The 13,324-nt window shown below is 50.8% G+C and overlaps 1 protein-coding gene across 1 annotated transcript; it reads left to right on the top strand.

Annotated features, from left to right (window-relative positions):
• The first annotated feature begins 1,266 nt into the window (after positions 1–1,266).
• LOC133731058 (uncharacterized) lies at positions 1,267–2,499 on the top strand. The gene is made up of 3 exons (XM_062158526.1): positions 1,267–1,746; positions 1,900–2,103; positions 2,209–2,499. The coding sequence occupies exons 1-3, from the start codon at positions 1,267–1,269 to the stop codon at positions 2,497–2,499; spliced, it is 975 nt and encodes a 324-aa protein (XP_062014510.1).
• The last annotated feature ends 10,825 nt before the right edge of the window (positions 2,500–13,324 follow it).

The following is a 13,324-nucleotide window of genomic DNA, read 5'->3' as shown; positions in this document are numbered from 1 at the left end:
GTTTCTTCATGATCGCGACCATTGGGAAGTCAAGCGCAAACCCCTACCAAAAGGTTTACGTTAACTGCCCGAAGCACAAGACCTCCAGTTACAGCCCACACTCTCGTGCAGACTGTCGTGATCTTTCTCTCAACTTGCAATTACCAGACATGTCAAATGAGCAGGGAGGAAGTCAGCCGCCCGCTACTGAGGGCAAGAATTCTGTTACTAGCAAGGTGGCCAATGTCTCCGCTACCACAGTAGCCGCTGCAGTTAGCGAAACAATTGAGACCGACGAGTTCACGCCCCTCGTCATCCCAGATGAAAGACTCCGCATCCTTACTGTCAACAGCAACAACTATAGGAGGCACCTGGCTACGTCGATTGCGAGGACTGAGCAGCGGCTTCGCGATTTCGATTAACGAATGAACGAGAATGCTTAGAAGGCTGAGGAGCATGAACAAAATCTTGCCAATGAAGCCAGGATTCACGCAGATAAGATTGCTGACACGAATCTCACACAATATAAGGAGCTTCTGAGTGTTGTTTACACCTTTAACACACAAAGCAAGGATACTGCAGTTGACATCGCGGCAATGCGCAAAGAGGGGTCCAATCTCGCAACCCAAGTTGCCATGCAGCAAGCCGAATTGAAATAGGCCAAGGAGGTTCTGAATAAAGCATTGGGAGATCCCAACGCCATCCTCGGTTCCCTTGGCCAACCCTCTGCATCTGGCAAGTACATTCCGTTGAATGCCCGCGAGAAGGCTAACAACAGTACTGCCACACCCTTTGCAGCCGCCACCGCGACGTCTAACAAAACCAAGGACAAAGCGTTGGTGATTGGTGGCAAAGACAAAGCAAATAATCGACTGCGCAAAAAAGCAAACTCTGAAATTCGGTGACGGTACCCTGGCTGATCCTGTTGTATTTGCTCAATATGATAGTGATAGGGCAGAGAATGTCTACCAAGAGCTCCCAGGGAATTACTATGGGATTGATCAGATGGGCACTCCAATCAAAATCACTGCTTTGGCCAAGGATGTGTCCACACTAGCGATTATTCTTCAATAGCTCAGTATTCCCCGGGTCGTTCGCCTGGAAGATGGAATAGCGACTACTAGCCACGTGGTGCCTCCTTTGCAAAAGGTCCATCAGACGGTGGCTGCACCTCCTCCTCCTGGCCCAGATTATGTGCGACGTGAAGAAGTGGAGGAGATGATTAGGTTGGCTAACCCTAGGGCCCATCTCGATGGGGTTTATTAGGGGCCTTTCCCGCCACACATCATGCTCACACCTTTCCCTAGAGGCTATAAGAATATCATATTTTCTACTTTTTCAGGGGAAGACTCCGAGAACGCGGCAACTCATCTAGCCAGGTTCAAGGTGCAATGTGGCCAGTACCAGAATGATGACAGCCTCAAGTGCAAAATCTTTGGCACTTTTTTGTCTGGAGCTGCTTTTACATGGTTCTCTAAACTCCGCCTAGGGTTGGTGGCAAATTGGCCAGCAATAGAGAAACTCTTTAGAGAGACTTTCGGAGCTATAGAGCCTGAGTTTGATTTGGCTTCCCTTACCCAGATGTCCCAACAGCCTACTGACTCTACGATTGCTTATCTCCAAAGGTTCCAGATTCAGAAGGCTAAACTGAACATGGTTCTGCCAGAAAGAGAATTGGCTAAGCTGGCAATCAAGGGCTTGGAGTCGCGCCAGCGAAAGAAGCAGCATGGTAGCATGATACAGTCAATGGGCGAGCTTATTACTGAGGTAGGTAGCTTCGAGCATCTCCTCAGAGAAACGGATGCTAGGAAGAATGCGTCCAAAGGAACTTATGTACCTGGCAAACACCGTCCGGTGGCTTCCTTGAACTACCAGCCAACCACTTATGATCCCTATTATCAAGGCAAAAAGGTTTTCTAGGATGACGATGAGGAAGAGGAGAATGATGTTTCCGCTTTTGAGCTGACAGGAAGAAAGAAGCTCGCCTTGAAACAGTTGAAAAAAACCAAGGAACCAGTCAAGCTCAAGTCCGTAGCCTTCACCCCTAAACTTCAGTTCGCAACGTATACCTATGACGCCAATAAAGTGCATGAGATATTAGATGAAATGATAGCCGCGAAGATGGTAAAGACTGACTTTTGACCCTTTCCTCGCCCCGATCAGCTAAAAGGAAAAAAGTATTGCAAATTCCATAATCTGTGGAACCACAACACGGCTGACTGTGTTAAGCTGAAGGACCAGATTCAGGTATGGCTCAATAATGGAAGTCTGCAAGTGGAGACTCCGGCGACCGCAGCAGGGCTGGTTGATTTAAATCCCTTCCCTAACACTGGGGTCAATATGGTGTATGTAGCTTGGACCACGAAGGGCCAGAGGAGGCCAACCCTGGACATGACAACCAGAGGTCAAGAAGAAAAGAATGAAGAGGAACAGGTCCCAGCAAAGAAAAGGGACAGGCCTATTAGCGAAGCCTCATCAGCGGTCTTATGTTCGCGATGCAAGGAAGAATGTGGCATCTAGGTGTCACATGAAGAGGACGAGCAGACATTTCGTTTTGGCTCTCTTCCGCCAATTAAGTGGGCTTCACCGGTGTGAAATTATCAGCCTTCCAGCCCAAGAGCGAGAGATAAGATAGAGCCGCCATCATCCCCAAAGGATTCCAACTTGTTTAATAAGTTAAGGGCAGCTGCGGTTGAACAAAAACAGGTGGGGAGGCCTAAAAACGATGTTTGGACCAAACCATACATACCGCCGTCTTCAATGTCTTCTCTCAAGGAAGGTAAGTGGTACACCTGAGAAAAGGGGAGGGCAGTAGAAATCAGCCCTTCTAAGAAAAGGAAGTTGCAACGCAGGTTTGGAGAAGCCAAGCGAACATTAGAGGCTCTAGATCAGGGTTTAATGAAGCCTTCGAAATTGGTTAAGTCTCCTAAGCAATATCAGAAGGAGATCGAGGCGCTAGCTGCTAAGCCTTTAGTGGCTCCCCGCAGCTTTCAGAAGCAAGTAAGCTCAGCATCAGGGGCATCTAAGCCCAGTGTCTTCTGTAGGATCACCAAAGAAAAGACACCCCCGCTGGTTAGGAAGGAAAGTTCTCCAAATAGGCGTCCAAGCATCCGACGCAGGTTGTTTTGCGACAAGGCTGAAACCAAGTCCTCAGTTTTTGAGAGGCTGGGAGGCAAGGACAACGCCTCAGACACCTTGCAGTGGAGACCTAAGAAAGTTCAAAGCTTGGTAAGTGCCAGTGGCGAAACAAATTTCAGAGTCGCTGAACCAGGTTCCCATGGTACAGGAGCATGAACAGGCCAAGGCGGTGATCGCCGCAGAGGAATCATTGGTTGCTTTCATGGCTAAACAGTTCAACGCCGAAATCCCAGCAGATGAACCCAAACTCAATCTTGATGATGACATGGACGAGACAGAAATGGTGGATACCTCTTGCAATATGGTTTATGTGGTTACTGCTAAGTATGCCTTACCAGTCGCTGCGCTGGAATACGTAGAAGCTGACACGATTGGAGAACAGCAGTTGCAGATCACTTCAGCCTCAACAACGCTGGTGGAAGAAGCAGTGTTCCTTGAGACTGAAGATGCTAACAGTAAGGGTTTCTTCATGAGCTTCACAAGACCCACCCCGCCATGGTGCAACACATGCGACCTTTGTATATCACAGCAGAAATTAATGGGACTAAGGTCAGCAAGATAATGGTTGATACCGGCGCGCCTGTGAATGTCATTACTACAAGGACCATGCAGCTTTTGGGAATCAAGAAGGAGAAGATCCAGTCTACCTCTCTCACATTGAAGAACTTCGCGGGCACAGTAACCAAGACGTTAAGTTTACTATTTCTAAAAATCAAGGTGGGTCCCGCGGAAGGTGTTTATGCGTTCTTCATTACGGATTGTTACGCGGCCTACAGTGCCATCCTGGGAAGAGATTGGATTCATCGGAGCTATTGTGTTCCGTCAACACTCCACCAAGAGCTGATTATGTGGAACAGGGTGACAGATAAGGCTGAGATAATTAAAGCAGACCCTCACCCTTTCCCTGTTTACGCGAATTACGTAGATGCCAGGTACTATTTGGAGCCAATTACTCCATTGCAAGTCAGTGACATCAACAACAAGGGCCGCCCCACAGGGGTGACGGCTTCTGAGTTGGCACATTGGGGGCTCACGCTCGCAAAAGAAGACCTAGCGAGGCCCGGCCATGCTATGCCCCACGCAATGGATAATTAATGGATTACTACCTTCCAGAGGAACGGGTAGAGGTCTTCCACTCCTTGTACGACAGGTTATCTTCGTACTTAGTGGAGAAAGAGGCCTATGATCGAGTCGCAACATTAGAAGTGGTTAGCGAAGAAATATATGACAGAGAGGAGGAAGAAGAGGAAATCCAGCTCGCGCCAGCGGCGCTGGATGATATTCCTCCAAAGGTCAGGGATCCCACTGAGAAAATCAATCTGGGGAATGCTGATGAGCCTATGGAAGTGGCTATCAGCAAATATTTAGAGCCTAGCGAGAAGCAGAGGCTCATTGACTTATTGCGGTAATATAAGGATTGTTTCGCCGAGAGATATGAAGATATGCCCGGATTATCTCTTGACTTGGTCTGCCATAAACTGCCGACTATCCCAGATCAAAATCTGGTGAAGCAGGAGTCCAGGCGATTGAACTCAGAAACCCAGGTGTTGGTTAAGGAGGAAATCAAGAAGATGCATAAGTTAGGAATCATCAAGGTAGCCAAGTATAATCAGTGGCTATCCAATGTTGTTCCAGTTCGAAAGAAGAATGGCAAAATGAGGGTGTGCGTCGACTACCGCGATCTCAATAAGGCCACTCCCAAAGACGTTTACCCCATGCCGGTAGCAAACATGTTGGTGGACGCAGTAGCTGGTCATGAACTTCTCTCCTTTATGGACGAAACTTCCGGTTACCATCAGATTCCAGTGGCGGAAGAAGATAGACACAAAACTGCTTTTAGATGCCCAGGTTTCGAGGGAGTTTTTGAATACGTGGTCATGCCTTTTGGTTTGAAGAACGCGGGAGCCACGTACCAACAAGCAATGAACCTAATCTTCCATGACATCTTAGGGAAGATTCAAGAGGTTTATATAGATGACGTAGTCATTAAATCCAGGCAGCGGTGTAATCACATTGAGGATTTGCGAAAAGTTTTCGAACGTATGCGGCGTCACAAGCTAAAGATGAACCCTGTGAAATATGTGTTTAGGGTTCGAGCAGGTGATTTTTTGGGATTCATTGTACATCAGAGAGGCACTGAGGTATCAAAAGATAAAGCTAAAGCAGTTATCAATGCCTCGCCGCCGCGAACAAAAAAGGAGTTGCAAAGTTTGTTGGGAAAAATCAATTTCTTACGACGGTTTGTTTCCAATTCCATCAACAAGATTAAGCCTTTTTCTGCTCTACAAAAGTTGCAAGGACAAACATATTTTGTGTGGGAAGTGAAGCATCAAGAGGCCTTTGATAGAATAAAGGCCTAACTAACCAGTCCACCAGTTCTCGTTCCTCTGAAACCAAACCAACCGCTCAAACTTTACATCCCAGCAGCGGAAGCTTCAATAGGCAGCCTGTTGGCACAAAACGACGAAGCGGGAGTGGAGCATGCCATCTTCTACCTTAGCAGAACGTTAACAAATTGCGAAACTAGGTACACACCAATAGAAAAGCTATGTTTAACGTTATACTTCTCTACATGTAAGCTACGCCACTACATGTTGTCATTTACTACATGCATAATCGCTCAGACCGATCTGGTCAAATATATGTTGTCGTGGCCCATTCTTAGGGGCCGAATTGGCAAATGGGTCTTGGTTCTTTCAGAATTTTCTTTATAATATGTGCCTCAAAAGGCTGTGAAGGGTCAAGTCATCACGGATTTTCTAGCGCATCATCCCATGCTAGACGCTCCAGAGCTTCGCGAGCTAGAGGTCGCGGCAAATTTATGGGGAAAGGCATGTCATATACATTGCTCTGAACCTTTCACCAATGGCTAGGCAGAGGTCATGTTGCAGCCGTGGGTATTGTACTTTGATGGTTCCCGAACAGATACCATGGCCGGAGCAGGAATTGCACTGGAGAATCCGGCTGGAGATCACTTTTCGTACTCATTCCAGTTGGAGTTTCAATGTACCAACAGCCAAGATGAATATGAGGCCTTAATCATAGGCCTAGAAGTACCGCTGGAAATGGGAGTTAGAGACGTACAAATACTTGGAGATTCTGTCCTGGTCATCAATCAGCTGCGCGAAAAGTTCAAATGCGTTAGCTTTGCGCTGGTCCCTTATTTAAACAGGACACTAGAATTGTTGGACCTATTTGATGACGTGGATCTTGAGCACATTCCTCGCGAACGAAATTTCGCCGCGAACAAGTTGGCCCAGCTGGCAACAGGGGTAACGCTGAGATATGGCGTGCGTGAGAGAATCTTGAAAGTAGAGCGTCGAACGCTTCCTTCTTGATGGCGAGAAAAGATCCTTCAGACAACACGTCAGTAGCGACTTTGGAGCCCATTGATGTGGATTGGCGCATCCCTTTGATCAATTATATCAAACATCCTGATCAGACCACGGATAGAAGGATTCGCTACCTTGCCCTCAACTATTTCCTCAGAAATAATGAGCTGCGTAGAAGAGGAGAAGATGGCGTATGTTAATGTCTAAAAGTTCGGCGGTAGCTCAACCTTTGTTAACGCTGATCCGGTAGGCGGATCGATACTTGTGATGCTCTCAAAGCTTCCGCTACCTGTCAAGTAAAATACAAAGGGCGTCAGAGGGAGACCGTGCTAGTCAATGTATTTATGTTGACAAAGTAACAGTAGGTAAGTATTGAATGCGTAATTAATGAGGAGAGAGGAGAGAACCTTTTATAGGTGAGGAAGAGGAGGTTCTTCTCTTTGTTTTCGATGTGGGACTGAAGTGCTTCAGTTCCCAGCTCTGGGAGCTACTGATGCCATTTTGGCACGGCGCGTGGCGGCGCGTCGGAGGTGATCTGGGGGTGATCCGACGCTGAGGTTGTAGCCCGCCTGGCGGTGTATCTGTATGTCATTCCTTTGGTTGGAATTAGTACCTTTAGCGGTACAATGAGCGTGGCCCATTATAGCTAATTATGCTTGCAAATGTACATGTATGTACAAGTCCCCCAAGTCCCCAGTCAAGGAGGGCAATCTTGGTTGGGGAGTTGCTCGGCGGTTTGAAGCGTTTTCTTCCGCTAGACTTGCAAGAGCATAATTAGCGTCAGTGCGTTGTCAACCATGGATTTTAGTGTGCAAACGCTTTATACCCTTTCGGGTGGGCCCCTGCTAGGCCCCCCAGGGAGTCCCCCACTCCCTGGCCAAGGTAGACCTCCGGATGGTCGGCGGATTGTTTGTTGAGGGGGAGCTGCACGGAGCAGAGGGTGTTGGGTAGCGAGCCCAATCTTTAGTACCCAAGTGATGGGAGTCAACGTGCCTGATCAGGGCCATCGTAGATTGTTGACAAGTCCCCGTGTCTCGTAGGGACGGTCTGACCGTAACGCCGCGTGGCGGTCGTTGTCAATGAAGCATGGCCTCAGGATCCGCCGCTGGCGGATATCCCCCCGCTGACTGCAGCAGGAAGCAGCGTCCAGTAGACGTGCCTGGCGGTATTTTATTGAGCGATATTGGGCTGAACAAAGCACGCAGCTTGCAAGATGAAAAAAGGGATTTCGCTAGAGGTGTGTAGCGGAAGACGCCTCGCTTGCAGGATGGCAAGGGAGAAGTTCCGCTGGCGGGGTTTCGCTCATCGGAGACTTCGTCACTTGGGGGATGACAAGGGAGAAGTTCCGCTGGCGGGGTTTCGCTCAGCGGAGACTTCGTCACTTGGGGGATGACAAGGGAGAAGTTCTGCTGGCGGAGTTTCGCTCAGCGGAGACTTCGTCACTTGGGGGATGACAAGGGAGAAGTTCCGCTGGCGGGGTTTCGCTCAGCGGAGACTTCGTCACTTGGAAGATGACAAGGGAGAAGTTCCGCTGGCGGGGTTTCGCTCAGCGGAGACTTCGTCACTTGGGGGATGACAAGGGAGAAGTTCCGCTGGCGGGGTTTCGCTCAGCGGAGACTTCGTCACTTGGAAGATGACAAGGGAGAAGTTCCGCTGGTGGGGTTTCGCTCAGTGGAGGCTTCGGACGGTTGGTGAATTCATTCCAAGTGGTTACTTCCATCAGACGCTTCGTCTGGTGGTGGTTGACACGTGTCCAACCCGTAGAGGGTTAGCGTGCGGAGGCTTGTCTCCTAAGCTTGGCCGTCTTCTCGCCATTAATGCTAGTAATTATGGATTTCGTAACCGAGACGACGCCTCGGTTAATCCGGAGAGTAAGTGGAGACCTGTGACACGTGTACGGCTGGTGTGTGATGTCGTTTTTGAGCGGACGGCTTAGAACGCGTTGATGTTGACATAAAAGGGGGGGGGAACTTTAGCGAGATTTGACACTTTGTGAAAACTTCAAACCTGAGTCGTCGTCTTCAAGCTCTGTGCGATTTGCGAAGAGAGTTCCGGGGGACGAAATTTGTTGAGTCATCGGATCTTGGGGACGAGGCCTCTACCTGTGAAGACAAGCACCTTCAATCACACCAAAGATTTCACCTTTGAGGTTGGTGCTCTGAATCTCATCCCTATTTCATTGAATTTCTGTGTTTGCTTCTGTCAGTTTCTGGGTTTGTTGATGTTCTTGGCTATAACTGATGTAAGAATAGGCTAGATTTGTGTTTGTGCTAACTGGTATGGGTTTTAGGGTTTGGAATGGCTAACGTCATAGAGATTTCGAGCAGTGAGGATTCCGGGTCTGACGTGTCGTTCAGCGCGGCGGACAAAATATTTATTGACTCGTTGCGTCCGTCTGCCCATGCAGGAACCTCACTGCCAGAACCGCTAGAGGTTGAGCCGCTACAGACCATACCTTGGGAAGTAGTCATGGGTCGTGCTTCACGTCCAGAGAGCTCTAGGGCGGGTGAGGCCGCTGCGGCCAAAGCTAGGCGCAATGAGCGGTTGGCAAGCAACAGCGCTGCCAGCGGCTCTGCTGGGGAAGAAGAAACAGCGGGGGAGGACGCTGAGTCAGCGTGGTTCCTCCAGGATGGCACCGCCGTTGACGAGGCAGGAGGGCGGATGAATGCCGCCGCCGTCGCTCTGGTGAAGCGGATGTTCCGGCTGCCGGGTTCGGTGAAGCTGCGCCCGCCGACGGCGGATGAGAAGGCGTCGATTATCCCAGAGGGGTTTGCCGCCGTGCATGAGGCGATATTCCGCCAAGGAGTGACACTCCCGCTGGTGCCAAATCTTTAAATCCTGGTGTGCGAATTTGGCCTTGCCTTCGGTCAAATTTGCCCCAACATGTGGCGGTTGATGCTTGCGCTAAACTCTCTGTGGCGGTTGTCCGGTTGTGAGGGGCCTACTGTCGCGGAGGTGCTGTACTTCTACGAGCTGGTCTATGTGAAGCGCCAAGGTTGCAGAGGGCAAGTGAACTTGAGCCGCCGCCAGGGAGCGCCCAAGCTGATCGAGAATCTAAGGGATTCAATGTCCTACTGGCGGGGGACCTTCTGCGTCGCCACAGAGGGGTGGGAGTATCAGGTTGGGTCGAATGAGGAAGGGCCGACGTTTAGGATTAAGTCGGAGTTCCAACCCATCCGAGGTTGGTAACCGGTTTCCGCTGAACGTAGTTGGCGGGTTCTTGTATTTGCAGACTTGTATTTTTACTAACGACTAGTGTTTGTGCAGCGGGACTGCGGTATAACCTAACGCGCGAAGAAGAGTGTCGCGTAGCACGGATCAGAGGTTGTTGGCAGAACCGTAACTTGCTGGACTTCCGACTTCTGACCGGTTGGGAGTTGCTGGTCGATCAGCTGCTAACTCGCTCCGTTGGTAAGAAATCTCCGCCATACTGCCTTTTTTTTTTGTAATAAGTAGCCCAGGCTGACTGGTTTTTTTTTTTTTTTTTTTTTTTAGAACATCCGCCGGGTAACAAAGCGAGTCGCGACGCCTTTGAAAAAGCAATGGACCGTGCGGAGGTAGATAACTTCCTAGAGACTATGTACGCCGAGGGGCTGGTAGCGCAGAAGACTGTGGTGAACCCCGAGACATTGGCGATGAGCCAGTCCGAGGTTCCTGTGGTGCTGCCAATGCCGCACCACTCCCATCTCAGTGACGACGGCCTACCTGCCGTCCAGGCGGGGGCCTCCGTGGCAGGCGGGAAAAATGGGGCCGCAACAGCGGCTTAGCAAAAAGAGAGGGTACCCGCCAACAGGCGTGGTACCCATAAAGAAAGGCGGGTGCAGCCGGCGGAGACTGTCAACGCGCCCAGGGAGGAGCCGCCGGCGAGGGTGACGAGGGCCGCTGCCGGGAACCCAAGGGCGCTGGAGAGGAAGCGTCGGCAGATTTACTCTCCCGACGAGGAAGAGGGGGAGGATGTGGAGACAGTCGGGGTCCGTCAGCAGAAGAAAGCCCGTCAAGCTCCGTCGAAAACTGCCGTGGTGGAGGGGGAGGCGCCCGCCGCCAGTGATTTGGACTCATTTGCCACGTATGCGGAGTTTATGACGGATGGTGAGCGGGAGTTCCTCTTCCATCTCTGCGAGCGGCTAGGGTTCGGCGGCCTAGCGGGGATCTCGCGCCCCACGGCGATTGACCGGTCGCCCTACAGCTCAGCGTTAGGTCAAATATCAGCAGGGCTGCACGACAAGTTCGAGGCGGCAAAGAAGCAGCCTCTGGTCGAAGGGGAGCTTAGGGAGGAAATCCAAAGTCTCCAGAGGGAGCTGGCGGAGGCGAGGGAGAAGCTGGCGGAGGTGGAGCGTCGTCTGGCAAAGGCGGAGTGTGACTTCGCGGACGCCAACGGCAAGCTGACGGTGGTCATCGAGCGGGACTTGGAGAGGAATGAACGCGTCTCCAAGTTGGAGCAGGACATCGCCCTGCTGCAGAAGCGGATAGCCGCTAAGGATAAGAAGCTCATTATTGTGCAGCGGGAGTCCGCCGCCAGAATAACGGAGGTGAAGCGGCTAGAGGGTCAGGTTGCCCGCCTGAGGGTTGAAAGGGATACTGCCGCGGCCGCCGCTGTTGAGGCATTCAAACAGTCGGCGGAGTATAAGAAAGCTCTAACCGAGTCGGCGAAGGCTGGGGCCTTGGCGAACGTAGAGCTGCTGCAGCGGAAGGGAGCCATCGACTTCGCAAAAGCGTCCCAGCCCGATGTGCCACCGGCGAAGAGTGCCCCGCCGGAGAAGAAAGTCGTGACTGCTCCAGCAGAAGGTGCCCGCTCAGGCAGTGGCGAAAGTGACTCCTCCTCCTACCCAGTCGGAGGTGTCACGTGCTAGCTTCTGGCGGCGCACACCCGGGCGGACGGCACGATAGATACTCCAAGTCCCACAGCCCGAGGGTCGGATCAAACGAGTCGCGCCATTGCGCCGCCGCATGCTTAAGCAGAAGATGCCGAGGGCAACCCCTGAAGCTGGAACCTTTTACTATGTTCTCTTTTTCTTTTTCTTTTTCTTTTTTTTTGTAGCCGCTGAGGCATAACAATTTGTAACAAGTAATTTGCAATGGAATGAAGTTTTGAATTTGCGTTTGTTATGATGTGTTTGTACCGCTAGTACTTTGATTTAGAGTTTTCTTTTGTCAATTAATGAAACATTAAAGGAATTAAGATTGGTCCAAGTGCACCACGTAGCGGACGTGGTCCGCTGATGATTGCTGGCGTTGCCAGCTGCCCTCGGTGCTGGACTTGGGAACAATGGTTTGAATAATTCCTCGTTTCATTGATAGCTGATTGATCAGCGTGTACAAAAGTGGGGTAGTACCCGTTGGGTAGCTTTCCTTAGCTAAATATTGAACAAAAATGTAGCTAAGTCAAGATGCTCCTGGGTAGCGGCATGGCTATTTGTAGTAATACCGAAGGTGTTCGGTATTCCAAGGGTGGGCCGACGTGACGCCATCCTTGCCCATTAAGTAGAAGGTGGCTGGGCTAACGACTTCCACAATTTTGTATGGACCTTCCCAAGTTGGGCGGAGTTTTGTTGGCGGTGGAATGACTTCCTTCATTACCCAGTCCCCCAGTTGGAGGTTCCGAGCCTTGATTCTGGCGTTGTAGAAACGCGATACCCGCTGCTTGTTTTGTAAGTTGTGCAAGTGGGCCTTTTGTCGTTTTTCTTCTAGGAGGTCCCTGTCCAGGTTGATGTCGTCGCTGTTGGTCTCTGTGCAGTAGCCTTCGACCCTAGCGGTAGGCTGAGTGACCTCAATAGGTAGGACATCCTCTGTTCCGAACATCATACAAAAGGGTGTTTCGCCGGTGGCGGCGGTTGGAGTTGTCCGGATGGCCCATAGAACTTCTGGAAGCTTCTCCGCCCACAAACCCTTGGCGTCGTCGAGTTTCTTTTTTAGCAACTTCTTGATTATCTTGTTTGCTGCTTCAACCTGGCCGTTGGTTTGGGGATGGGCGACATATGCAAAACTCAGCTTGGTGCCCAAGTTGGCGGTAAAGGAGATGAGTTCCTTGTTGTTGAACTGCGTGCCGTTGTCTGTAATGATTGTATGTGGGACACCATAGCGGCAGTAGATGTGCTTCCAGAGGAAGTGAATTACCTTGGCGGTAGTTATTGCCGTCAGTGGCTCCGCCTCTATCCACTTGCTGTTGTAGTCGATGGCAACAATGATGTACTTGAACTGGCCCTTGGCGATTTGGAACTTTCCCATCAAATCGAGGCCCCACGTGGAGTGAATCCATGGGCCGATGATGATTGACAGCGGTTCTGCCGGTGCATGTGGGAGATCTGCAAACTGTTGGCATTTGTGGCAAGACCTCGAAATCCGCCGGGCGTCATCACCAAGTGTGGGCCAGAAGTAACCCTGTCGCATTGTGCGATTGGCCAAGGATCTGGCGCCCGAGTGGTTTCCACATTCTCCGCCGTGGATCTCAGCTAGAACAACTCTTCCCTCCTCCGGGGTTAGACAGCGGAGGTTGGGATGGGTGAATCCTTGGCGGTAAAGCTTGCCATTCTGGATGTTGTAGCGGGTTGCTCTCCGCTTGAGTTGTCGCGCTTGGACCTTGTCCTCCGGCAATGTCCCGCTGCGCTTGTATGCGATAATCTCATCCATCCAGCTGAGACTGACCTCAATGTTGAAGATCTCCGCCAGGGTTTTTGTGATACTTGGTCTGTCAAGGCTTTCCACCCTTGTGTCCGCTGGACTTTGATGTGGTTGGGCGGTTGACGTACCCCTGGGGATTTGTGTGATGGTGTGATGGTGTGAAATTTGAACTTTTTAAGCAGCGTTTTGACGTACCCCAAATATGCCGCTAACTGCTGGTCCTTGGCTTGGAAGCTGTCGTTGACCTGATTAACGAC

Source organism: Rosa rugosa, chromosome 2 (assembly GCF_958449725.1).
Source record: "Rosa rugosa chromosome 2, drRosRugo1.1, whole genome shotgun sequence".
Taxonomy (NCBI): domain Eukaryota; kingdom Viridiplantae; phylum Streptophyta; class Magnoliopsida; order Rosales; family Rosaceae; genus Rosa; species Rosa rugosa.
The sequence above is the reverse complement of the archived record's forward strand: the minus strand, read 5'-3'. Positions and strand labels throughout refer to the sequence as shown.